Source organism: Equus przewalskii, chromosome 5, assembly GCF_037783145.1.
Source record: "Equus przewalskii isolate Varuska chromosome 5, EquPr2, whole genome shotgun sequence".
Lineage (NCBI taxonomy): Eukaryota > Metazoa > Chordata > Mammalia > Perissodactyla > Equidae > Equus > Equus przewalskii.
The window spans coordinates 26,800,535-26,824,226 of record NC_091835.1 but is presented as its reverse complement, the minus strand read 5'-3'; the positions used below and the strand labels follow the sequence as shown (position 1 = coordinate 26,824,226).

The 23,692-nt window shown below is 59.9% G+C and overlaps 2 protein-coding genes across 11 annotated transcripts in view; one reads left to right on the top strand and one right to left on the bottom strand.

Annotated features, from left to right (window-relative positions):
* Nucleotides 1-1,188: 1,188 nt before the first annotated feature.
* On the top strand, nt 1,189-14,604 carry STK25 (serine/threonine kinase 25). Of its 8 annotated transcripts, none has more exons than XM_070620294.1 (13): nt 1,225-1,527; nt 2,649-2,768; nt 6,787-6,909; nt 7,561-7,791; nt 8,594-8,650; nt 9,235-9,343; nt 10,147-10,304; nt 10,391-10,576; nt 10,968-11,113; nt 11,370-11,484; nt 11,702-11,773; nt 13,595-13,731; nt 13,985-14,604. In XM_070620294.1, the coding sequence occupies exons 2-13, from the start codon at nt 2,739-2,741 to the stop codon at nt 14,022-14,024; spliced, it is 1,404 nt and encodes a 467-aa protein (XP_070476395.1). In that variant the 5' UTR covers nt 1,225-1,527; nt 2,649-2,738; the 3' UTR covers nt 14,025-14,604. The 8 variants fall into 8 exon arrangements, with proteins under 8 accessions (XP_070476399.1, XP_070476395.1, XP_070476398.1 ...); XM_070620302.1 differs by having other exon boundaries at nt 1,256-1,589; XM_070620295.1 differs by having other exon boundaries at nt 1,405-1,621.
* Nucleotides 14,605-14,826: 222 nt separating this feature from the next.
* Nucleotides 14,827-23,692, bottom strand: part of FARP2 (FERM, ARH/RhoGEF and pleckstrin domain protein 2) — a 110,261-nt gene continuing 101,395 nt past the window's right edge. For 2 of the 3 annotated variants that reach the window (XM_070620293.1, XM_070620292.1), the window contains 8 exons: nt 23,562-23,630; nt 22,842-22,931; nt 19,052-19,134; nt 17,980-18,098; nt 17,492-17,655; nt 16,107-16,214; nt 15,719-15,870; nt 14,827-15,447 (listed from right to left, as the gene is read on the bottom strand). In XM_070620293.1, coding sequence (XP_070476394.1) covers nt 15,378-15,447; nt 15,719-15,870; nt 16,107-16,214; nt 17,492-17,655; nt 17,980-18,098; nt 19,052-19,134; nt 22,842-22,931; nt 23,562-23,630 — 855 coding nt within the window. In that variant the 3' untranslated portion in view covers nt 14,827-15,377. Of the gene's footprint in view, nt 15,448-15,718; nt 15,871-16,106; nt 16,215-17,491; nt 17,656-17,979; nt 18,099-19,051; nt 19,366-22,841; nt 22,932-23,561; nt 23,631-23,692 lie in introns of all 3 variants that reach the window. The other variant, XM_070620291.1, reaches the window with a different exon arrangement.

Sequence of the window (23,692 nt, the reverse complement as noted above, 5' to 3'; positions counted from 1 at the left end):
ATACGTGTGTAGCTAGTATCTCATCCTAGTTTTAATTTACATTTTCCTGAGAGCTAATGATGTTGAGCATCTGATCATGTGCTATTTGCCAACCATATATCCTCTTTGTTGAAGTGTCTGTTCAAGTCTATGCTCAATTGTTTCATATTGGGTTGTTTTCTAACTTGAGTTTTGAGAGCTCTTTATATATTCTCTCTATATATACTGGGACTTTTTTTATTATCCCAAACAGAAACTCTGTCCCCATTAAGTAATAACTCCCCTTCCCGCCTCCTCCAGCCCCTGCAAACCTCTATTCTGCTTTCTGTCTCTTGAATTGGCCTATTCTTGATACCTCGTATAAGTGGAATCATACAGTATTCATCTCTTTGTGACTGGCTTATTTCCCTTGGCATAATGTTTTCAAAGTTCATCCATGTCGTAGATGTGTCAGAACTTCACTTATTTTTAGTTGTAGTAAAGTACACATAACATAAAACTTACCATCTTAACAGTGGACAGTTCAGCAGCATTAACTACATTCACATTGTTGTGCAACCATCACCACCACCCATCTCCATAGCTCTTTTCATCTTGGAAAAGTGAAACTCTGTCCCCAGTAAACACTAACTCCCCATTCCCCCTCACCAGGTCCATGGCACCCACCACTCTACTTTCTGTCTCTGTGACTTCGATGACGCTATAAGTGGAATCATACAATATCTGTCCTTCTGTGTCTGGCTTATTTCACTGAGGATAATGTCCTCCAGGCTCATCCATGTTGTAGCCTGCGTCAGAATTTCCTTCCTCCTTCAGGCTGAATACTACTCCATTGCCAAGAAGGACCACGTTTTCTTTATGCGTTCGCCCCCGCACCGACACTTGGTTGCTGCAAGGGCAGGTCCCACCGACAGGGCGGCGGCGGCGGGGACAAGGTGATGGGCCAACGCCCTCCACGGTGAAGGGGAGGAGGAAGGGCAGGCCAGGGGAGTGGGGATGGGGAAGGAGACGAGGGGACTGGGAGGGAGGACAGAGAGAAGGAACCGGGAGAGGGACGGTGGGGACCAGAGACTAGGCGGGGAGGGTGGGACAGTGGGGTAGAGGGCAAGGGCTGACCAAGGGGGAGGGAGGGGAGGAGAGAGAAGGGAGCGGAGGGCAGCCCTTCCCCAACTGCAGCCCGGCTCCGCCCATGGCCCTGCCTGGCCCCGCCCCTGCCCCGCCCTGCCGCGCGGCCTGCCGGGAGACGTAGTCCGGAGACGCTCAGGAAGCCCGACTCGGAATCCCAGCGAGCCCCGCGGCGCCCCTGCGGGCCGCGACACCGCCCGCCCCGCAGCGTGCCGGGACTTGTAGTCCAGCGCCAGCTGGCGCCCAGGCGTGGAGCCGGAGGCGGGACTCGGTGTCCCAGAGAGCCCCGCGGTGGGCCACGACACCGCGCACCACCTTTGCCGTCGCCGCCACCGCAGCCGGGCTTTCTCCGGCCGCCGCCGCCACTGCCGCTGCTTCGCGGGCTGGAGGGCCCGGGCGTTCCCCGGCGAGTGGAGGCTGCGGGTGGGAGCCTTCGCGGGCACTACAGAACGGGCCGGGGGAGGCCGGGATGGAGCCCCCCGGAGGTGGGCGCGCTGTCGGGCGGGCCCGCGCCTAAGTGGGTTGGGGATGGGGCCGAACGGTGGGGGGAGTAGGGCGGGGGGAGGCTCCGGGGGCGGGGCTTGGCGGTGGGGGAGGGCGCTGGGGGCGGTTCTTGGTGTGGTGCAGAGGGGACGGGGCTTGGCGGTGGGCAAGGGCACTGGGGGCGGGGCTTGACGGGGGTGGGGAGGCCCGGGGGGCGGATCTTGGCGGGGGTCGGGGGTTGGGAGCGGGGCTTGGCGAGGGGCGGCCGCGGGGGCGGGGCTTGGCGTGGGTGGAGTGTCCGGGCACCGGGCTTGGCGGAGGGGAGGCCCCCAGGGGCGGGGCTCGGTGGAGAGGAGGGCCCGGGGGCGGGGCTTTTCGGTGGGGGAAGGGCGCTGAGGGGGCGTGACTTGGCGATTGGCGCTGGGTTTTGGGGGCGGGCCTTGGCAGTGGGCGAGGGCTCTGGGGGCGGGGCTTAGCAGTAGGAGGCGGGGATGGGGCTTGGCGGTGGGGGGTTGCGCTGGGGTGGTGCTTGGCAGTTGGAGGCGGGGGCGGGGTTTGGCGGTGGGGGAGGGCTCTGGGAGCCGGGCTTGGCGGTTGGAGGCCTTCCTGGAGGGCGGGCCTTGATGGGGGCGGGGCTTGGCAGTTGGAGGCGGGGCCGGGGCCGGGGCTTGGCGGTGGGGGGCGGGCCCGGGGGCGGGGCTTGACGGTTCGGGGAGGGCCTTGGGGCGGGGCTCGGTGGTGGAGGGAGTAGGGTAGGGGCTTGGCGGTGGGGGGCGGGCCCGGGGGGCGGGGCTTGACGGTTCGGGGCGGCCCTTGGGGCGGGGCTCGGTGGTGGAGGGAGTAGGGTGGGGGCCTCGCGGCGGGGGGCGGGGGTGAGGAAGCGGGCCTGGAGGAAGGTTGGAGGCTGGGGGCGGAGGTGGGGGGCCTTGTAGGGGCGCCCCGGGTTGGTGAGCCCCTCGGGGCGTGGGCCGGCCTGGCGGGGCGGGGAGGGCGGCCGTGGTGGGGTCTTGTTGCGGGCGTGGGGGGCGAACAGGACCCCGAGCGGCCTGCTCTCCCCTCAGTTGACTGAAGCGCAAGCCGGGCTCCAGAGCCTCCCGGCGGATCTTCGGGCCTTCTGGGGTCGCCGCGGATGGTCTGAGGGCGGCGCAGACATGGCTCACCTCAGGGGCTTTGCCAACCAGGTGAGGTGGTTTCCGCCCGTTGAGCGTGCGGCCCCGGGAGGAGCGCGGACTGCGGAGTCCGAGAGAGGTGCGGGGCGCGAGAGACGTCTTGTTTCACCCAAAAGTATCTTTTAGGAATCGTCCTGGGGTTTCGGAAGAGCGGTCCAGTAGGGGAGTGTGGGGCGAAGGGAGGCGCGTTGCCGCGGTGCTCAGGCTTGGGGGGAGGTTGACTCGGTGGCCCGTGGGTGTGCTGTGGGCAGAAGCCAGAGACCTCTGAGAAGGGAGCCACCGTGCAGGGTCCGGTGGGTGTGCGGAGACCTATGTGGGGAGCAGGGCCGGGCTGGGAACTCTGCAGGCATCTGGATCTTTGCGCCTCCGGAGGGGCCTCGAGATCAGGGTCCACGCTGGAGACCCGCGCCTGCCGGGCAGTCCGGAGGGCCTGGGGTTGGGGTGAGGGGCTGTGGTGTAAGAGTGCGCGTGTAGGGGAAGCAGAGGACGTGATTGTGAGTGGTGTTTCCACTGGGGAGGTGGCGAAGGCTGCTCTGCAGGACCTGTTTGTCCCACGCGAGCAGGCTCACCTGGAAGAGGCCGCCTTTCTTCTTTGGTTGGTTGGTTCTTGTGGTTCCCGACTCCGAGCCGCCTGGAGGTGGTGCCTGGCCTTGCACGTTCACCCGCTGATTCCGGGGGACCCTCCGCAGCATGCCCTGAGCTTGCCTGGCACAAGGTCCTGCTGTTGGTGCCAGGAAAGCGGGGCGTGGGGGCTTGTAGCCTGCACCCCACCCCCATTTCATTATTTCAAAGCAAGTGAGGTCTGAAGCTGATGTGCAGTACACTGCTCTGTGGCCAGGTGTCCCTCCACCCTGCCTGTTTGGTTTTGTCCGGCTTGGGTGCGATTTGGGCTGGCTGCTTCCGGGGGTGGGGCTCCCCTTAAGGGAGTGTCACCCTGCGGCTTGCTCCTCTGTGCTGAACCAGTGAGGACTGGGCGTGCGGAGGAACAGGACGCATGTGTGTGCTCGTGGGGGGAGGAGGAGCTGGAGTCAGGGCTCAGCTCCAGGCCCAGCTGGCTCCGTGGAGAAACCTGGAACGCCACCTGCAGCTGTTGGACAGGGCATCCTGGACCAGCTGTGGCCACAGATGGGAACCAGGGCTTGCTGAGTGATGCTGAATTAGGCTGACAGATCTTTCATTCATTTTTGACGTTTTGTGTCTGGTAAATTACATGACTAAGCTGTTGAGAGAAGAGTCTGCCTCCAGCTTATTTTTAAGAGCTGTAGGAACAGCTCCCATGGGTCCCAGAAAGAGGAACTGGAGCTGTGAGCCGCCCCTGCACCCTTGTGCCGATGGTACTTGGCCTGGGCGTCTGGATCAGACCCAGGAGGGAGCGCCGGTGCGGAGGGGCTGGGGAAGGGACCCCAAAGGCAGGAAGGCCCCTTTGTCCTTTCAGGGCCGGAGAGACTCAGCCTTTGTTGGTGGCAGGAAGCCTGACAGGACGTCGTTTTCTCTGGAGACGGTTGTCACTGTGGCCCTGAGGGGCAGTGGGACATTTCCCCCATGGCTTGTGCTCTGCCCTAGGTGGCTGTCCTGCACCTAGCTAGTTGCGGCCCTGCCTACGGGGCCTCAATGGCTGTGGGGTCCCCCATGTCTGCTCACTTCGCTGCAGCCTGTCGTGTGGTGGTTGGGGATAGCTCGGCTCCCCTCATTTTGTAGAGTGACGCTAATGGCAGACACACTCCCAGGTGGTGGCCCTGGACCTGGCAGTCCCAGGGCTGATTCTAACAAGAGTCCTGACCGCCAAAGCCGGTTGAGTAGCCTGAGTGATTGTCTAGACCATGTCCGTTGTCTAGAAGGGCAGCCTGAGTCCCCCAGACCTGGGAGCTCTTTGCCTTTCTCTCACCTGGTGGGGCTGGGAACGGGTGGTCCCTGTGATATGTTTGTAGGGTCAGGGTCCCAGCCAGGAGCGTTCCAGTCATGCTTTGTCTGCTCAGGTGACTGACCTGTAGTGGTGTGGACCTGAAGAGCGTGAGAGTTGGGGGTCGGGGCTCCCCCCTCTCTGCTGAGCCTGGAACTCTGGCTTAGGGGTCTGCTGTGTTTCCTGCTCCGAGGCAGTGGAGGTCTGAGCACCCTGCTTGGGGGTTTCCGTTGTTGGGCTGCTGCTGTGGACCAGACTTGGCTCTGGCCCTGCGTGGACAGTGTTACGGGGTTTGCGGCAGGGCCGAGGGGAGCAGAGCAGGAAGACGTGTCGTTGAAGAGGCCCAAGAGTGGGAAGAGGACCCCCGAGAGCCCGAGGAGAGTGGTGCCAATTGGTGCTGCTGGCCTTGGCCCACCTCCTCCGGGTCTTCTCTCAGGCCACCTTAGAAGCAGGGACTGTGTCCTTGGAGTGGTGGAGGACACACGCTCAGGGCACCAGCTGGGCTGGAGTTAGGAAGGCTCCCTCGGGTGTCTCGTAGGGCTCGGCCAGCACAAACTCAAGGTTTGGCGGATGCCACTGCAGGGGCACTGGTAGGCGCTGAGGGGCTGAGTGAGCGGAAGGGGCATTTGGGGTGGCGTGCGGGGCCGATGGGGAGGAGCGGGCAGAAGATGGCCGTTTCCCAGACCCTGTTCCACCCACCGTGGGCTGAGCAGGCAGCGGCGAGGTCCCGGCCCGGAAGCGGAAAAGGCTCTCTCTCCGGCAGGCAGGTGTTTTCTTGCTGACTGCTCACAGGTCGGCCGTGTGAGCCCAGAGTGATGTGATGGCCCAGCCCTGCGAGGCTGTCCTCTCAGGTTGGGGCTGGTTCTGACCGTAGGATCCACGCCCTGAGGACAGTCGAGCAGCTCTGATTGGCGGCGGTGCCCGAGTTTCCCTGTTTTCTTTAGAACACATGTGGCAGGGGTGGAGAGGCTCTGCCGCGCAGCCTGAGGGACCCAGTCTTGCCAAAGCCCTCGACCTTGGCTTCGGGGCCTTCCCGTCGCAGGCTGGCTGCACCTGTCTTCTGCTGTCTCCTCCCCAGGCTCGGGCTTCAGGACAGGGTGGGTGGATCGGGCAGGGAGCGAGGAGCGCTGCCTGCCTTAGCTGGCCGTGCAAGTGTGCGCCTCACCAGCCTGCTCGGGGCGCCTGCCTCTGGCTGCTGCGCGGAGGCTGCCGCGCACCCAGGCCTTGCCCAGCCTGCCTTGTTTGGCAGGATTTGTGTTGAGACGCTGCCCTTCGCTCCTCGGCCTCTCCAGGGCCCGTCTACCCAGCTCTCCTCCAAAGTCCCTGTCACCGCGGGGCCCTGCCTCTTCTGGCTTGCCTGGCGCTCAGGATCGGGGTTCGTTGACGTCCTGTGATATGTTGCCAGGTGTGCCCCTGCGTGCTCTCCCCTTTACTCTGAGGCCTGAGGTCTTGGGAGGCAGCTCATTGGCAATTTCCGATTGACATGGAATCTCAGTCTGGAGCTGGTTGGGCCGACAGGGACTTGTGCCTGGGGGTGAGCCTCAGGGCGAGCGTGGGCTCCATTGTCAGCAGCGTGTGAGCACACCCACGCTGGGACGGCCCCCTTGGCATCCGCAGTCAGCGCTTACGCAGCATAGCAAGTTCGCATTCTGCCCTTTCGTGCCCAGCCACTTAATGATGGCGCCAAGACGTCCTCAATAGGTGCTTGGAGAGGTGTGGGGGGTCACTTTGGAGGGAGGTGCATCCTGGTGGGTTTGAGGCCTGGCGGGGTTTGGAAAACTCTTTCTGTCTCCATCTGGACGCTGTTCCCGCCCCAGCCCCTGCCGAACCCTGTGTGGGTCCTGGGGCACCTGGCCCCGTCACCCTGGCCCTTGTGGACTGACCCTGTCTTTCTGAGAACAGTGGCTTGGTGGAGGGAGTGTGGTGTCCTCAGGAACCCGGGAAACCACATGGGCAGGGCTGGGGGACACCCACATCAGGCTGTCTCAGCAGCTGACGCCCAGAGGGTCAGGGTCAAGAATGCGATTCTCGGCCCGCGGACACCCCTTGCTGACCGTGTACTAATTCTCGGGTCCCCGGGCACCCTCTGCACCAGCGGCTCAGCGCCTTTCAGGCCTTGTTTGTGTTCAGTCAGAGGACCCTGGGGAGCAGTTTTCTGTGAGATTTGAATGCCAGGATCAGCATCCAAGAAAGCCTCGCTTTTCAACTCACTGCTGGTGTGAGGGTGTAGCCGTTCTGAGGACCGATTTGCGGGTGAGAAAGGGCAGCCCTTTCCAAGGGGTGTGGCTTCCAGGTGAGCAGGGAGAACTCGGTTAGTGCATACTGGGCTTGTTTTTTTTAGTTAACAGACTTTATGTTTTAGGACAGTTTTAGGTTTACAGGAAAATGAGCAAGAATTCTGCATGCCCCTCGTCCCTCCCCTGGGGGCGTTAATCTGTTAACACATGCGCTCCTGTGCTCCGTTAGAGACAGTCGATGAGCCCACGTGATGCTAAGTTATTAATCAGTGAGGCCCAGGGTGTGTGGGGTTCACTCGCAGTGGTGGTACAGCAGCACACAGCATGGTGTCTGCCTGAAAACCCCGGGCTGCACTTCCTCGGCCCTGTGCGTCCTTGCTGCTCCCTACCTGTGGGCGGACACGCCCTGCGAGGCCCCTCTGCCTGCACCACAGGCTGGTCCTTTGGCCAGAGCCCAGCCTCTCTGCACTCTCTGATGATGTTGGCTCTTGTGTGGAGGGTAAATTTAGGTTTTCTGAACAAAAAGCGATAAAAGAAGAACCGAGAAAAGAATCTGGGTGAGCTTCCCGGCTCCTCCTCGCTCTCAGGGTCACTGCCTCCCCTGCACGGCCCCCCTTGGCCGGTCAGGCCCTCCCCTGACTGAGGTGGCTGCCCTCTGTGCCCGCAGCACTCACGCGTGGACCCCGAGGAGCTCTTCACCAAGCTGGACCGCATTGGCAAGGGCTCGTTTGGGGAGGTGTACAAGGGCATCGACAACCGCACCAAGGAGGTCGTGGCCATCAAGATCATCGACCTGGAGGAGGCCGAGGATGAGATCGAGGACATCCAGCAGGAGATCACCGTGCTCAGCCAGTGCGACAGCCCCTACATCACCCGCTACTTCGGCTCCTACCTGAAGGTGGCTGCGGGGTGTGGGCCACAGTCAGTCAAATGCCCGTGACAGCCACCACCACCCCTTCCCACCTGCCGAGGGATGGAGCGATATGCCCAGGGTTTCATCCCCACACCTGCTTGGAAGGCCCGGGCTGGGTCTACCCTCCTGGGAACGGTGGGAACTGGTCTGAAGGGCCAGGGGCCCCTGACAGTTGAGCACAGACCTAGCCTCACGGTGGAGCAGGCCCCCAAGAAACGACGCCCCGGGGGCCAGGCGGGTGTGCCAGGAGGGGCCTGGTCTCATCCTGAGGGACAGCCCCGGGGTGGCAGGGCATGAGTCGGGTCTCCAGGGTCAGTTGGCTTTGAATGGCCATGGTGACCCACCCGCCTGGCTGTGCCACCTGAGGCAGCCCCCACAGGATGCGTCCTTGAGGCTCTGCTGGGAGCACTCTGGGGCCCCTGCAGCCACAGCCTGGAGCCTAGCGCCAGCTCCAGAGGGGGCCTGCCCAGGGGGATGCTTGGTGTGCAGGTGCTTGCTGGGCAGGCCGTTTTCCAGCCTGGTTTTTGACCAGGTGTTGGCAAAGTGGACTCTGCTGCTGATCTCAGCTCTTGGTCCGTCTGTGCAGTGGCTGCAGCAGGGGTGTGACGGGAGGGAGTGGGGTGAGGCTGCTGGAGCCCTTTCCTGGTGGCCCCTGAGGGGCCAGAGCCTTGGCTAAGTCCCCCCTGCAGGGGGTGTGTGTATGGGAGGAGCCTGGCCTGTGGGTTCCCATACCTGGGCATGCCCCCTGCTTGCTGCCCCGTTCTGACAGGCGTTTCTCTGGTCGCAGAGCACGAAGCTGTGGATTATCATGGAGTACCTGGGCGGCGGCTCTGCGCTGGACCTGGTGAGGTGTAGGCCGCAGCTGCGGGCGGCTAGCAAGGGAGGGACCAGACAAAAGAAGGTTGCTGTGGGGGGCTGTCCTGGCAGCAGGCCTGCACCCACCGCCTGTGGACCCTTGGGCTCCTGTGGGCCTCTTCTCCTTTGCTGTTTTGGTGCATTAGATGTTAACTAGGAGTTGTCTGAGCCAACAGGGAATTGCCAGTTACAGCTTGTCTCCCCTGCTTGGTGCTGAGGGGTCCTGGGCCTCTGCTGGCCTTGGAGGGCAGGCCGGGTTGGTGCCCCCAGGCAGACAGGCTTAAAGGTGTGGCTGGGACCTAGTTCTCACCTGTTCCCTGTACAGCAAAGGTGAAGGTAGCTTATGTTCTCTAGAAAGAACTCTCCACACCTACCTGACCTGGCATTGGAATCTTCGTTTTATTTGAAAAGTAGTTAAAGGGACAGCCCCTGCCACCCACAGTGTCACTCCTCCCCTGGTGGAGAGGTGGCGGGAGCTCGGGCCTTGGCCATGGTTCTGGGGGGTGTGGAGGGGAGAGAGGGGCGGGATTGGTGGGGGAGCCTGAGGCCCTGCTGTCCTGTCTTGGTCTGCAGCTTAAACCGGGCCCCCTGGAGGAGACCTACATCGCCACGATCCTGCGGGAGATTCTGAAGGGCCTGGATTACTTGCACTCGGAGCGCAAGATCCACCGAGACATCAAAGGTCCTGGGGGGCACTGACCCCTGAGCCCCACTGACCCTAGAAAGGCCAGGGTGTGAGGTGGCAGGCTGCTGTGAGGGGCACATGGCCGGCTGTGGGGGCCGTTGTAGCTCAGCACCCCCGGCCTTCACTCCCTGCAGCCCCTGGAAATGGAGCTCTTCCATTCTGCTCCCTTTCCGGAAGATACTGCCAGTAACAGATGGAACCATCTTAGTACTTTACCCCCCGTACACTGAGGAAATGACTCTGCACCTTGTGTGAGCAGGGACTCTACTTAAGCCCAAAATGTGAATTCTTGTCATGAGCTTACATCTGAGTGTCAGGTGTAGGTTTGAGCAGCTGCACTGAACAGGTCTGCCCTGCCAGCTGTCCCTGGGGAGGGACGTGCTGAGGGGCCGGCTGGAGATGATGGAGGATGGAAGAGCGAGGGGAGGGGTTGGGCACCTTTGTCACGTGGTTTGGGAGAGAAGGGCTTTGCTCTGTTGTTGGGATTTGTCATGAAAGGCAAACACTGCGAGGGTCCTCGGGCTCATTCTGGGGGGGTGCACAGGCTGGGGGTGCACAGGGCAGCCCCTCATGCTTGCGGGCACCCTCAGCAGTGCCCTGTGGCCCTGGGTCTGAGAGTGGACAGACCTGGCCCCGTCTCTGGCCTGCTGGATGGAGGAAAAGCTGAGGTCCTGGGGACAGCCCTGCTGGTGTCCCCAGGAGACCAGCGGGATGCCAGCAGGTGCTTCCTTAGGCAGCTGCATGCAGGTGAGCGCCTGTGTGGTGCCGAGGGTGACGCCCTGCTGTCCTGTGTTGAGCAGCTGCCAACGTGCTGCTCTCGGAGCAGGGTGACGTGAAATTGGCAGACTTTGGGGTGGCGGGGCAGCTCACAGACACGCAGATCAAGAGGAACACGTTTGTGGGCACCCCCTTCTGGATGGCACCTGAGGTCATCAAGCAGTCAGCCTATGACTTCAAGGTGGGCCTGGTGGTGAGCGTGAGGGTGGCTGCAGCAGGGCTCAAGGAGTCCCCGGTGGCAACAGTCCTGTGTGGCTCTCCATCCAGGCCGACATCTGGTCACTGGGGATCACAGCTATCGAGCTGGCCAAGGGCGAGCCTCCCAACTCTGACCTTCACCCCATGCGCGTGCTGTTCCTGATCCCCAAGAACAGCCCGCCCACGCTGGAGGGCCAGCACAGCAAGCCATTCAAGGAGTTTGTGGAGGCCTGCCTCAACAAGGACCCCCGCTTCGTAAGCCCCCCCTGCCGTGGGCCCTCAGGCCTGAGTGGCTGTCCACGGTTCAGGCTGCCCTGGAACCAGGCCCCAGGGAATGGTCCTCTGGGGAGTCTGTGCTGGGAGTTGGGCCATGACAGGGCCTGAGGCCCCTCCCTGTGCACGTCTCACCTTGCCCCCAGCACCTCCTAGTCCAGGGTGGGTTCCTCCACGGGCTTGGGTCTGGGGGAGCTTGTGGAGGGTGTTTATCTGAGGTGGACAGTGTGCAGCTCACCCCTGGCCTCCTAGTTGCATCCTCCCATCCCAGGACCCCTCACTGAGTCCTCCCGGAAAGCAGTGCTGGCCCAGCCTGGGCTGCCTGTGTCTGAGCCCCGGGAGTCCCTGGTGACCTGTTCTGTTCCCCCGGCAGCGGCCCACCGCCAAGGAGCTCCTGAAGCACAAGTTCATCACGCGCTACACCAAGAAGACCTCCTTCCTCACCGAGCTCATCGACCGCTACAAGCGCTGGAAGTCAGAGGGCCACGGCGAGGAGTCCAGCTCTGAGGACTCTGACATGTAGGGGCCTTGCGTTTCTCATGGGGCTAACAGCGGGCAGACACCCTGATGGCCCTGGGTGCTGTGATATGGCCAGGCCCCCTGCTGGGCACCTGTGTGGTGTCACCTGGTCCCTGCAGCCTGGCAGGACTCTGCCTGGCGTTTAGAGTTGTGAGGCTGGCTCAGAAATGAGAGGAGGCTGAGAGAGGGCCTGTACCTGGGGGTCCTCCCTCAGTGCCGTCCCCCTGGCCTTCGTAACCTTTGCCCTCCTCTTCAGTGATGGAGATGCTGAGGATGGAGAGCAGGGCCCCATCTGGACCTTCCCCCCGACCATCCGGCCCAGCCCGCACAGCAAGCTGCACAAGGGGACAGCCCTGCACGGCCCCCAGAAGGTCTGGCCCACCTTGGGCCTCTCACGTGCGAGGAGGGTGGTGGCCTGTTCAAAGCTGACTCCGAGGAGAGGGCTGGGTGGTGGTGGCACACCCCGGGCATGGGTGCTCCCACAGGCCGCACCTTTCAAGGGGCCAGATGGGTGGGGGAGGGAGTGCGCCTGCCCCAGGGCACCCACTCTGTTCTGCCTGGTCACCCCTTCCTGGCATTGCCTTGCAGTCTGCAGAGCCTGTCAAGAGGCAGCCCAGGTCCCAATGCCTGTCCACGCTGGTCCGGCCCGTCTTTGGAGAGGTGAGGGTCAGGCCAGGGGTCTGGTGGGCAGGGGGCGGGAGGGCTATCCTGCAGAGCTGCCCCTCGCACAGTGGCGCCACCAGGTGCACTGGCCAGCCCTGCCCGAGGTGTGGGGTTTCCAGGTTCCTTGGAGCCCATTGTGGTTGGACCCATGGGTGGGCTTTTTGAGTGAAAGGACCAGAGACGGCTGGGAAAACTGCCCTAAGGTGACCCTCTTGAGTTCCCGGGACGGCTTTGAACCAAGCTACTGTCCTGTGACCTTTTATTTTGAACTGTAAACACATGGGGTGCTCTTCTGTCTAGAAAGAGCCCGGAGGTTTGGTTCTTAGTGTTGGGCAGCAGGCCTAGGGCAGGGAGGCCTCAAGGGTGACTCCCCAGTGGTCACATGAGCCTGTGTGTGTCACCTGCTCACAGGTGGTTGGTAGCATCCCCAGGGATATGATGCAGCTGGGAGCCCCCACGCCCTGGACTTGGGGCTGTAGTGGGTCTTGGGCCCAGTTCCCACCCTGGGGTGATGGCAGCACCTGGAGCCAGGGAGGGAGGACAGGATATTGTGCAAGTGTGGAGGCAGGAGAGCCGTGATGAGGAAGGTAGGATGCAGGCATCTGGGGAGGGGTGGGGGGGGGGGCTCTGGCAGGTGCGCTCCCACGCCCTGGCCTGGAATTTGAGGGGAGGAGGTTGCAGGGAGCTGATGGGGGGAGAGGCACTGTCACAGTGGCCGTGCAGGCACCTGGGGCCATGCAGCGGGAGTTTGCGGGGCTCAGCTTGGACACTGGGACCAGAGGCCTGTCCCCACACTGGGCAGCGAGGCCTGTGCTGGGCCCCACACACGGCAGAACCTAGGGAGGTGCTAGGCATTGGAGAAGAGGGCAGCGCTGGCCTCTCCCAGGGCTGCTTCATTTGTGTTTGTGCGTGCACATGTGTGTGGAGTGGGCCCACTTGGGGGAACATGTGAGGGATGGGCCCCTGGGCTTTGGAGCCTCTGTACTGTGCCTGGTGTCGTTTGTGTTGTGAGCTTGGTGGGGAAGCGCAGGCCCACCTCGGCTGGCACAGGCACCCCGAGGGTTCTGATCCTGTGGCTGGGCCTCAGGTCAGGGCTGTTGGGTGGGGTATCCTGGAGGCTGGCAGGCTCTACCCTTTCTGTCTTGGTGACGGGTGACGGGTGAGGGGTGCAGGGTGCGGCAGGGAGGACCATGCTGACCTGTCTGTAACCCCTTCCCGCCAGGGCAGCTGGAAGGTGGGGGCTCCTCCATCTGGCTGCCACAGCCCAGGGTGGCGGCCCTCTAGCCCCGAGGGTCAGAGGGGGCGTGCTTCAGGAGGCTGCGGTCTGGCTGTGCTGTGCTGTGCACTCCGAGTTTCTAGGCTGTGTGTCTTAAGTCCGCTGGACCTGAGCTCCGGGCTTCTGTGACCTTTGGTTGGGAGGAAGCCATATGGTCAGCCTGGCCTGCCGCAGCACCAGGGGCTGGCAGAGACCGCTCTTGAGAACCAAGACCTGAGACTCCCTGAGGCTCAGGGTCAGGTGTGGGCACATGGGCGGCATCTGCCCTTCGTGGAGCCCTCAGGCTCGGCTGGGTTCCTAACCAGAACCCTTGGGAGCTTGGTGGGACCCAGCCTGTCTGTCATAGCTTTGTTGTGGACGGACTGCTAGGGGCTCTGGTGGGGGTGGGGGCACACCGCCTGGGCGCCCCCAAATGCAAGTCGCAGGCGAGGGTGTGGGAAGCCTCCAGTGGGAGCCTCTGACGGGACACGAGGTGTGGGAGCGGTGCTGCCGGGGCCCCGGGTCGGGTGCCCGCGGTCAGGCACACGTGGGTCTCTCTGCAGCTCAAAGAGAAGCACAAGCAGAGCGGCGGGGGCGTGGGCGCGCTGGAGGAGCTGGAGAACGCCTTCAGCCTGGCCGAGGAGTCCTGCCCCGGCATCTCGGACAAGCTGATGGCTCACCTGGTAGAGCGGGTGCAGAGGTGAGCGGGAGGGTCGAGTCTGGCCCTTTCCTAAGAGTGCAGGCATCACCTCCTGAGAGGAGGCTGTGGGCTTCTCTTTCTCTCTCCTGTGGACCATCGGGGCTGGAGAGGGCAGGGCGGGGCCTCTCCTGTCTGCAGTGGCTGTACTCGAAGGTTTGGATCAGAAAGTGGGCCGCCTCACTCAGGGTCCCAGTGCCTTCCTGCACAGCCTGCACTGGGGGCGGGGCAGTGACAGCCTCTCTCCTCTCGGCAGGTTTTCACACAACAGAAACCACCTGACATCGACCCGCTGACGCACCAGCTGTCTGCGAGAGGGGAGAGAAGGGTCTTTGTTCTGAGCTCCACAGGACTGCACTGACTCGGACCCCTCGTGTTGTGGCCACGTGGCTGCCGGGTCCAGCCCCCCACTGTTTAGTGGGCTGCCCCACTTCCACTTCCACTTCCCCTACTGGCCGGGCCGAGGCTCCACCCAGTGGGAAGGAGCTGACCGAGAACCTTGCCTTGTAGTGCCACGGAGGCGGCGGGCCCGGTCTTCTCAAGCCCCCCTGGCTGGGCCGCCCCCTCTGGGGCTCACGGGGTGGTGCGGCCGCTCAGACTGAGGAGTGGGATGTGGGGGTAGATGTGCCTCTTTCCCCACTCGGCCCGGCCCCTCTCCCTGGCCCGGGGCCCACGATGGCCCACGGTGGTTGTAGATTTGCCTTGTGGTGTCGGATCAGGTACCGTGTCTTCTCATAAGTACTTGTGTCAGCCAGAATGTTTTGTTTTTTAAGAAAACTGAATTTCCTTGCTTCCCTAAATATTCTGAGGTTAAGGTGTTAGTTTTCATAGGACATTGAGAGGCTCCTGTCACTTTCAATAAAGACCTGAATTGGAGACGTGCTGATGGTGGGTGGGAACCAGGGCCAGGCGGGGTCCGACAGCTCCCGTTTCCCCCAGTGAGTGCTCAGTTCCCGGCTTCTGCGTCACAGCACGCGGTGACTGCATGTGGCCCAGGGGAAGGAGACGGGCAGGGGCAACCCCAGACTGAAAGAGGGTGGCGCGCTGGGAGTGCCCTCTATTTTAACTGCACGCATGTTAGCGCGAATGCAGAGAGTGTGTAGTCTACTTGCATTGTTAAGAAACACTCAGGTGCTCATAAATTAGAGGCCCTCGCCCTCCAGCGCCATGCGGGACTTTGGTTTCCACTTCTCCAGAGGTATGTGGGGTGGGCACCAGAAGGCGTCTGTGGACTTTCGTGCAGTTGTTGTGACATGAGGGCCGTGCCCCAACCCCTGGTTCACCCAGACTGAAGGACAGGGCGTCTGGGACTGTGCGCAGCACATGTCAGAGATGGCGCAGCCTAAGAGGGTGCGCGGGGGGCCCCCGAGGTTCCTGTTGTAGGCCCTGCTCAGGAGGAGGAGAGGGCAGCCGGGCACCGGCGTTGGTCACTGCACTTGAACTGGGCCTGGCGTCTCCACTTGGTGTGTGTGCTTCCCAGTGTCCCACAGCGCTGAGGGACTGCACTGTCTCGGGGGCTGACACCCTCCCAGATGTTACTGTGAGGACCCCCACTGTCAGTCCAGTGGGAAGACTCAGGACAAGCAGTCTTGGGGCACGTGCCGACCCTGCTCTGCTTCCTCGGCTCTGCTCATCCAGGCATGTGGGCTTCATGCCTCTTCCTCCGGGGGCCCGGGCCTCCCCGGCGAGCTGCTGGCTCTCTCAATCACCTCCATCCACCTAGAGAAGAGGTTGGGCGTCAAAACCCTCCAGATGCCCGCTTGGGAAGCAGGGCATGTTCTGGCCTTCAGGCCATTGGGTGTTCAAATATCTTCCCAAGAATGATCCAAAATATGGAGTGAATGGGACAAAACAAGGTCCAGTTAAAACCCTGGAAGCAGTACTGGGCTCTTCCTTTCCAGAACCCAGGAAATGTGCCTCTGGCGCCCTCGGTGGAAGCAGGGGGCTGGAGGGGACACCAGCAGGCCCAGGCTCCCTGCTGCAAAATTACCTCCCAAATGTGTACTTGCTCTCGGCCCGGAAGAAGTAGATGTGGGATTTAAACTGGAGCTTGAAGACGTGCTCCTTGTGGATGCCATCGGCCGCCCTGGGGACACTCACGCTGTAGCCCAGCAGTGGGAGGCTGGCCAGTGGGTAGTCATCCTGGAAGGCAGCACACAGCTGTGTGGGCGCTCTCCCTGCTGCCCTGGCCCTCCCCTGACGCCTTGCTCCCCCGACCGACCGGTGGCAGCAGGCTCAGATGGACCCACAGGCCGAGGGGGCCCCAGGATGGTAAGACCACCCTCCTCTGAACCAAAATGGGAAGAGGGCCCAGCGAGCAGGGGCGGCTGTCCTCGTGCCACGGGCACAGCTGCCCTCTGCTCAGTTAGGCCCCCTACCTGATGAGTTTTGTAGAAGAACAAACAGAAGTTGGTGAAGACCACCCAGAGCTTCTGCCAGCCGGTGCTGTTCTTGAACTTCCTCAGCAGGTATCCCGAGAGCTGGTTCTGAGAGAGAAGCGGCCGGGTGTTGGTCAGCGTCCTGACCCCAGGCCCCAGGGCAGCTGTCCTCCTGGCTCCGGCCTCCTGGGGCCTGCTGGGAGCACATGCGCCTCCAGGAATGGGGGTCACCCCACAGGCTCTCTTGGCTGAGGCCTGTTTTACCTCTGCACTGCCGTGAGCAGCAGCCTCGTGCCTCAGCGTTTTAACCATCTAACAAGGATGTTAAACGACCTGGAGAGTGAAGTCCCAGGCACTGAGTAAGACAAGCCCCAGGCTTTCCCTCTGCATCATCAAGTCAGTTTTCTGACATGGTGTCCCCAGCCATCATAATCCCCTGACGCGGGGAGAGGAGGCACCGTACAGACCACACAGAGCCAAGTCTGGAAGGTTCCTTTGAACGGGGGGGGGGGGGGGGGGGTGGGGGGAGGCATGTAAATTCACACCCATACAAGGCATCCGGCCCGGCTGCCCTCCTCTCAGCACTGCTTCGCGGGCACCCCTCTCACCACCTGGCCAGTGCCACCACATGTCTCCTTGTGCCCTTACTCTGGGGTGAGGCTCATGGGGCTCAGTACATGTGTGGACAAGATCCACTTATGCCTGCGTCAGGGTTGATGCTCATGAGGCCCTGGAGGGGGCACCGGCCCTGTGCCTGCTGATAGATGAGGGGACAGCACGGATGGCTGAGGAATGTGCAGGGCCACTCCCCCAGGCTCATGGGTCTCAGCGTGCTGGCCACGCTCTCCCGTTCACACGTGCCCTGTGTGTCAGGCCCCACCTGAAAGGGGAGGCTGGGGCTCTGAATACATCCTTATTCAGCTCTCCTATTCCCGCCCAGCTTTGCTGTTCCTGCCTATAGGTGCGACAGAAGCTCAAAAGCCACACCGAATGGGAGGCAGCCTGAGGACCAAACGGCTGGAGCCCAAAGTGACCACTATTGGTCATGGTGGCAGAGGGGAAGCAGCAACCCCAGAGTGACAGGCCCTTTTGAGAGAACTCCAGGGACACTGCCCTCCTGGCTTTTCCCAGCACACGTGGCTCAGTTTCCCTCACTGGTTACACAAGCCCTGAGAGTGACTCACCCTACACCCCTGGCAGCCCCTGGACTGCTCTGCCCAAGGGGATGTTCCAAAGCGACTTCCTGTCCAACTTCTCTTTCTGGGAGAGAGCAGGAGGCAGCTCACCATGGCCTGTGCACCTGGCCCAGCCCTGTCACCTGGGATCCCCATGGTCCCCTCCCCAGCAGCCAGCAGAAGCAGAGAGGGCGCTCATGGCAGCCGTACCTCGACGGCTGCTATGTGGTCAGCTCTGGAGACACTGGTGTTCCGGTACCAGCATACGTGCACTGTGGTGTTGGCCCGGTGCTGGCCCTGCCCCTCCAGGGAGCTGTGGGTACTGCGCGCGTCCTCTTCTGACTCCTGCTCCAGAGAGACCTCGTCGGAGGATCCTGGAGGAGAAGTCAGCACTCTGCTCAGGGGAGACAGGACCCCCCCAGGCGAGTGAGGCCAGGGGCACCTCGGTCTGGGCATGTGCTCTGCAGAGAGGCTGGGACCCTGGGGATGGGGGAGACCTTCGGGCCCTGTCACCAGCAGGCAGAGCAAAACCATACGGGGCTTCGGCCAGAGGAGCTCATGACCCTCCCACCAGGGCGCAGCCTAGGACATTCCTCATGAAGGGAGAGCATGTGGGCTTAGTGGACAGACTGTCACCAAGGAAACCAATTTACAGAAACGCTTCCTTAAGTACAGGGGGGGTCTCAGCCAGAACTCACTGTGTGGTGGAGTGCACACCATGCTGCCTGGCAGCGCCAGGGACGCGTCAGCACCACTCTTGGCTGCTTCAATCGCAGTGTTCAGGTCGTGCATCCACTTCTCCTTTTCCAGCCGTGTGCTGCAGGGGAGGGCCGAGGCTCAGAGCCGGCTCAGCAGGGCCCCACCTCTCAGAGGGGGACAGAAGGCCAGGGTGCCTGGTCCACCCCCCTTGTACCCTGTCCTATGGGCCCAGAGGACTGTGGTGAGTGCTGCTTGGGGTCCCGCCTGCACCCTGGGAGCTGTCGGGGCAGGAGAGGAGGGAGGGCAGCACCTCGGTGCCGGAACAGGCTCCATAGGGCAGTCTGTTCCTGAAACCAGGTTTGTTCAGACTCTGGTGCTGAAATAGAAGATGGCTCATGGTTCAAGATTAAGCTGCCGAGGTTTCCTGGTGGGAGTTAAGTGCCCTGTGTCCTAACGCCGGCCAGGACGCTGCAGAGTGGAAGCTGAGAGCTAGACGTCTGTCTGGGAGAAGAAATGCTTCTCCTTTGGAAGCCCCTAGGGGAGGGACAGGGCACAGCATGGTGCTGATGCCTGCGGTGGGCTGCCCCTGTTGCCTTTGTGCTCAGGTCTCCTTCAGGTTGATCTGAGGCAGGGAGTTGGGGAAGCGGCCATTTGCTCCTGGCTGTGGCCTGGGTGGCCTCGTGTTGCACAGCCCTGGGGGCAGAATGCAGGTGAGGTTGGGTCCTGGTGTGGCTGCCCCACCAGGATCTTCCCACTAGCCTGCTGGCTCTTCCCCTTGACTTGAGGATGCCAACACTCATGTCCCTGGAGACCAACCATCCTTGAAGGCCCAGGCTTGTTGAGCACTGTGAAGGGAGCAGCTCAGCAGCACCATGGCCAGTCTGTGGGGACATTCATAAAGGTCACAAACTTTCCCCAAGGGAGAAGCTGCTCCTTTGGTCACATAACTTTGAAGTAATCTTCAAGGAGGCACACATCCCCTGACTGTGACATTCCCACAATCAAGAGGGGACCCTGGGTCATGACAGGGCCCCTAGGGCCCACTGGGATGCAGGCGTGGAAGGCCCTTACCTGGCTGCTACCACCATTGTTTTCTGAGCTGCATAAATGGTGAAACAGTGTGGAACAGACCATTCACTCTCGCTTTCTTCTACCTGTGGGTGGGAGAAGAGGCAGAAGCCTGGACCAGGAGCAGCGCTGGCTGAACCCAAGCTTGAAGCACAACACAGGTGATGTGGAAGCTCTTTGCTGTCCAAGTCTATGTTGACTCTATGAGGGGCTACAGGAGGCACAAGGGGTCCCCACGCCATGGCACCTGCCACCCAGGTGGGTGAGCTGTGGGCCACAGGCACCCAACTACTCACCGGTGGATCCAGCACTATTAGCTGAAAATCAAGCACAGGAAAAAATGTTGAGCATTTTCATTATTAAAAAGAGAGTTGGAAAATTCATTTTATAAACCTGGTACCAAAACCTAACAAATTTAGATTCAAAGAAAAACCTACTAATCTCAGTTATAAGTGATTAAATGAAAGACCTCCAAAATAAAATGTTACTCAATCAAACCTAAAAGTATAGACAGGAAATTGTCCATGACCAAGTAAGATTGTTCTAGGAATGTAAGGATGGTTTGACGATAGGAAGCTGATTAACAGATTTCACCCTTTGCAAAGTCCAAGGGGAAAAAGTGATCATTTCTCTGCATGCTAAAAACACCTTTCTAAAATCCAACACGTTATTTCTGGTAAAATCTCTTAGTTAGAAGAAAAGAATCTGCATTAACATAAAGTTAAGAAAGATACCATAAAGAAGAACATAGAAAGAAAGAAAGAATGTAAAGAAACATAAAAGTTATCTTTCTCAAGTCAAGAGCTGTCGTCCTTCCCTCTACAGTCAGGAATGAGGGCTGGCTGGCTGTTCCCCAGGACCAGCCAGTTACGGATGACCCCACAGAATGGACAGCTTCCCTGTGCAGGGCCTACAGCATGCTGACCACTGAGCCTCACACTGGACATAAAAGACCTGGAATTAACATGACCAATGGCCAGCAGGAGAAGGTTGTCAAGATGTTGGTCTTTCCGTAAGTGAATATGTAAATTGAATGCAATTTCAATAGAAATCTCAATGGTGTTTTTTGAAGGAATTTGTCCAAATGATTCCAACATTTATTTGGAAGAATTACATACTTGAAAATAGCAACGAACTTTTTAAAAAGGAAAATGACTAAAGACTGGCCCTTAGTCACCCACACAGTGACTGTCCCATACAGTACCCTCATTAGAAGGGTGTGGACTGATGCTGGGACGGAAGCGGCACAGAGTGCCCAGAAAGAATCTCAAGTGTAAAGATGAGAACTTCTTATATGATAAAGGCAACCTCTGAGATCAGTGAGAAAAGGAAGGACTCAAGAAATAAGGGGCAAACTGACCACATGTGGAGAAAACTTTACATCCTAATCAAGTAACATCCAATAAAACAAGTTTTAGGCAGATTGATTATTAAATGACAGAAATGAAACCATAAATGTACTGGAAGAAAAGATGCCAATATAACCTTGGTGTGGGGAAGGACTTTCTGAGCCCACTCCAAGGACGGAAACCCTGAGGGAAACAGGAACAGGTCTGACTGTATAAAATGTCTAAATTCACTCCACGTATTTGTTGGAGCCTTCAGACGCTGTTCTAGGAAGCAGACAAACAATCCCTGTCCAGATGGAGTTTAATTCTACACCATAAAACCAAACTGCAGCAGAGTAAAAATGAATTACTGTCTGGGGAGAGCAGCTGTGACCTGTGAGGGTTGCCTAGCGTCTTTATAAACGTTTCACAAATGTGCATGAAAAGCTCACAGACCAGTGAGTGGTGGTCACCAGATGAGGGCCTCCCTGGAGAGGGAGCAAGGAATGCTGGGAGATGCATTTGGTCACCGTCACTGACCTCCCCAGGGAGCTCTGCTCACCAGGCGGAGAGGTGAGGGCCGAGCACCCAGTGCTCCCCAGGGCCGCGGGCAAGACGCAGGTTCAGACGCACTTAGTGGGAAGGTCAACAAGTGGTACACCTGCTGGGATAGCGATGCGGCAGTAATAGAGCCACCAGAGCAAGCGTGCCTATGTGCAGACAGTGCAGTTCAAAGTTCACCTCAAGGACGTAATGCAGGGCATGGAGACAGGCAGAGACCTGGCGGTGTTATTTCTATTTCTGAACACAAGGTGTAGCTGAAGGTTCTGGTCCAGGGAGCTAGGTAAGTTGACTGGGGCTCGGCTCCCCAGGCCCCTGCTCATTTCTGCCGTGTGAGGTGGTGGAAGCACCGAGGATGTGAGAAGACGGTTGTGACAAATCGCCAGGTTACAAAGCAGCTTGTGGAAGGGACCCCACTGTACCGCAAATGCCAACAGCGCTGCTTACTGGGTGGTAAAACAGTAAAACCTGAGGGATTCTCATTCTGCATTTTCAGTTACTTTTTTCTATGATGAAAGCGTAATATTAAAAGTATACTTTAACACAAGCTGGGGTCTGCTTTCATGATGGCAGAAGAGCTCTCTGAAACCAACCTCCTCTTGCTGAGAGCTGGAAAAGCGGAACCAAATGTTAGAGACACGTGCTGAAGGCTCTGGCGCCCACTGGAAGCAGGGGCAGTGCCGAGGAGTCTGAGGGCAAGACCACTTTGAAGGAGAAAGGGCTGGAGGGGCACTCTAACGCCGCAGTAATGGGGATGGACGGGCCAAGTGCGACAGGGCAGAGCGGGATCGGGCCCACCTGCCGAGCTGGACGGGAGGCCTGGTGGGCCGCCGGGAGAGATGCTCGCTGCAGTAAGATGTTCTGGACCAACGGCACGTCTCTATGGTAAAACCCTGAACTTGGCCTCCTGTCTTTACCATTCCCCAAGGTGGGTTCCAGGCTGGGTACAGATCATCTACACTTGAGGACAAATGGAGAGTGCATCACTGTCTCTGAGAGAGTCTCTCGCTGGCCTTCCAACAGTGTCTTCACGAGGCCACAAAAAGGACCGACCGCAAAGGATAAAGCTGACAAAGTGGATCATGTTAAAATGAAGAATTTCTGCCCATTAGAGACAACATTAAAGTGTCACGTTGCACCTGTGACAGTGGGGGCAAGGAGACACTCTGACAGGCGTGTGGTGTGGACAGAGCACTGGCAGTGCAGCAGGACTGCTAGCAAGCCAGGCCCACAACAGCAGAGCAGAGACAGAGCTTGTTGCTCTTCATGTGGTGGACGTGAGAGGGCAGAGTAGAGGCCCCATGAGGCTCCGGTGGAGGGACCTCGCGCACGCCTGGGAGGGAAGCAGCCGGCCAGGCTCAGTGGGGCCACCCTGAGCCCAGCCTTGAACCACAGCCCGCCGTCTCATTAACGGCGGTGGTGTTTGTCCTACCATTTCAGAGCTGGGTGTGTGTGCAGGGGTGTGTGTGTGTGTGTGAAATAATTACGATGCCACGAAGAACCAAACTTGTCAGTATAAGAAAAAAGAGATACAAGTAAAAATCAAAGACAACTCCACAATATTAAGAAGTGGCAGTTCAGGTCTCTTTCAAACGCTGTGTCAGCCCCCCCTCCTCCAGCAGCAGAGTGGCCCAGCACCCCGTGGAGTCTTGGGTTGTGTTTCCCACCAAAGGACAGTGCTCCCTGGGGGAGCGGCAGGCAGGTTCCAGAAGGACGTTGGACAGGTGAGCGGGGCCTTTGTCCTGCGGGGGCAGGGTCTGCAGGGCCCTGGAAGGGCTCCCGTGGCTGCAGGTAGGGCCCAAGGACAGAAACCACAACAGGTTGAAGCAGCACAGATAGCCCAGCAGGGGCTTGTATGGTTGCCCGTGAACCACTGTCGGGCCCTGCCTCAGCTCGGCACTCACCAGCATGCCGCGGAGCGGAAGGAGGCCCCGGATCCGGAAGTGGCTGGTCCCCGAGACACCTTTGCTTGTGTACAGCAACATATCTGAGAACTGACAGATGGGAAGCTTATTAGACAGACAAATTTTAAAAGCAAGTAACAAGGTTTCAACATCTTATTAGACCAACTTCAAGGGCCCTTATGTGGTTATCAGATCTGTTTGGCTTGCTGGAGTTTTTTGGCAAAAAAGAGATTTTTATTTCATTCATACAATCATTTTTGCCCAGAGGTAACTAGTAACCACATGAACCAGCAGACCTCTTGGGCCAGTGCCCAGTGGGCACCAGCTGGAGTTACCCCTCATCCAGGATGGCTCCGGTTTCAATCTCCTAACTGGCCGCGAGGAAGGGAGCTGATACAAGGGAACCTGGCAGCAGGGACTTGCTGAGAGGGCCTCGGCTCCCAGGGTCAAAGCCAGTCCTCCTGGGCATGCGAGTAAGACCCTGTGAACTGGCCACTCAGCACAAGAAGAACGTTCCTGCAGCCAAAGGTGCGTGGACTTTTCATCTTCCGGATTTTTCTCAGCCTGCAGACAGATGCCCAGAGCCCAGAACAAGGCAGGTGCCGGCCCAGGAATGTTCTCTGCGACCCTCACCTGGCTCCTTCTGACTTTGAGGCCACCCACCTGAAGCAGAGCATGGTGGGCACAGCCCCCCGCAGAACCGCCGCCCAGTCCACCTACCAGGAAGAACATCCTCTGCTGCAGGCCCTTCCTGGTGAGCTTGTGGAGGCAGCCCTCACGGATGAACTCCTGAAAGAGAGACGCGCTCCTTGGTGCTGGCCCAGGGCCGCCTCGGCAGATGGCACACTGGC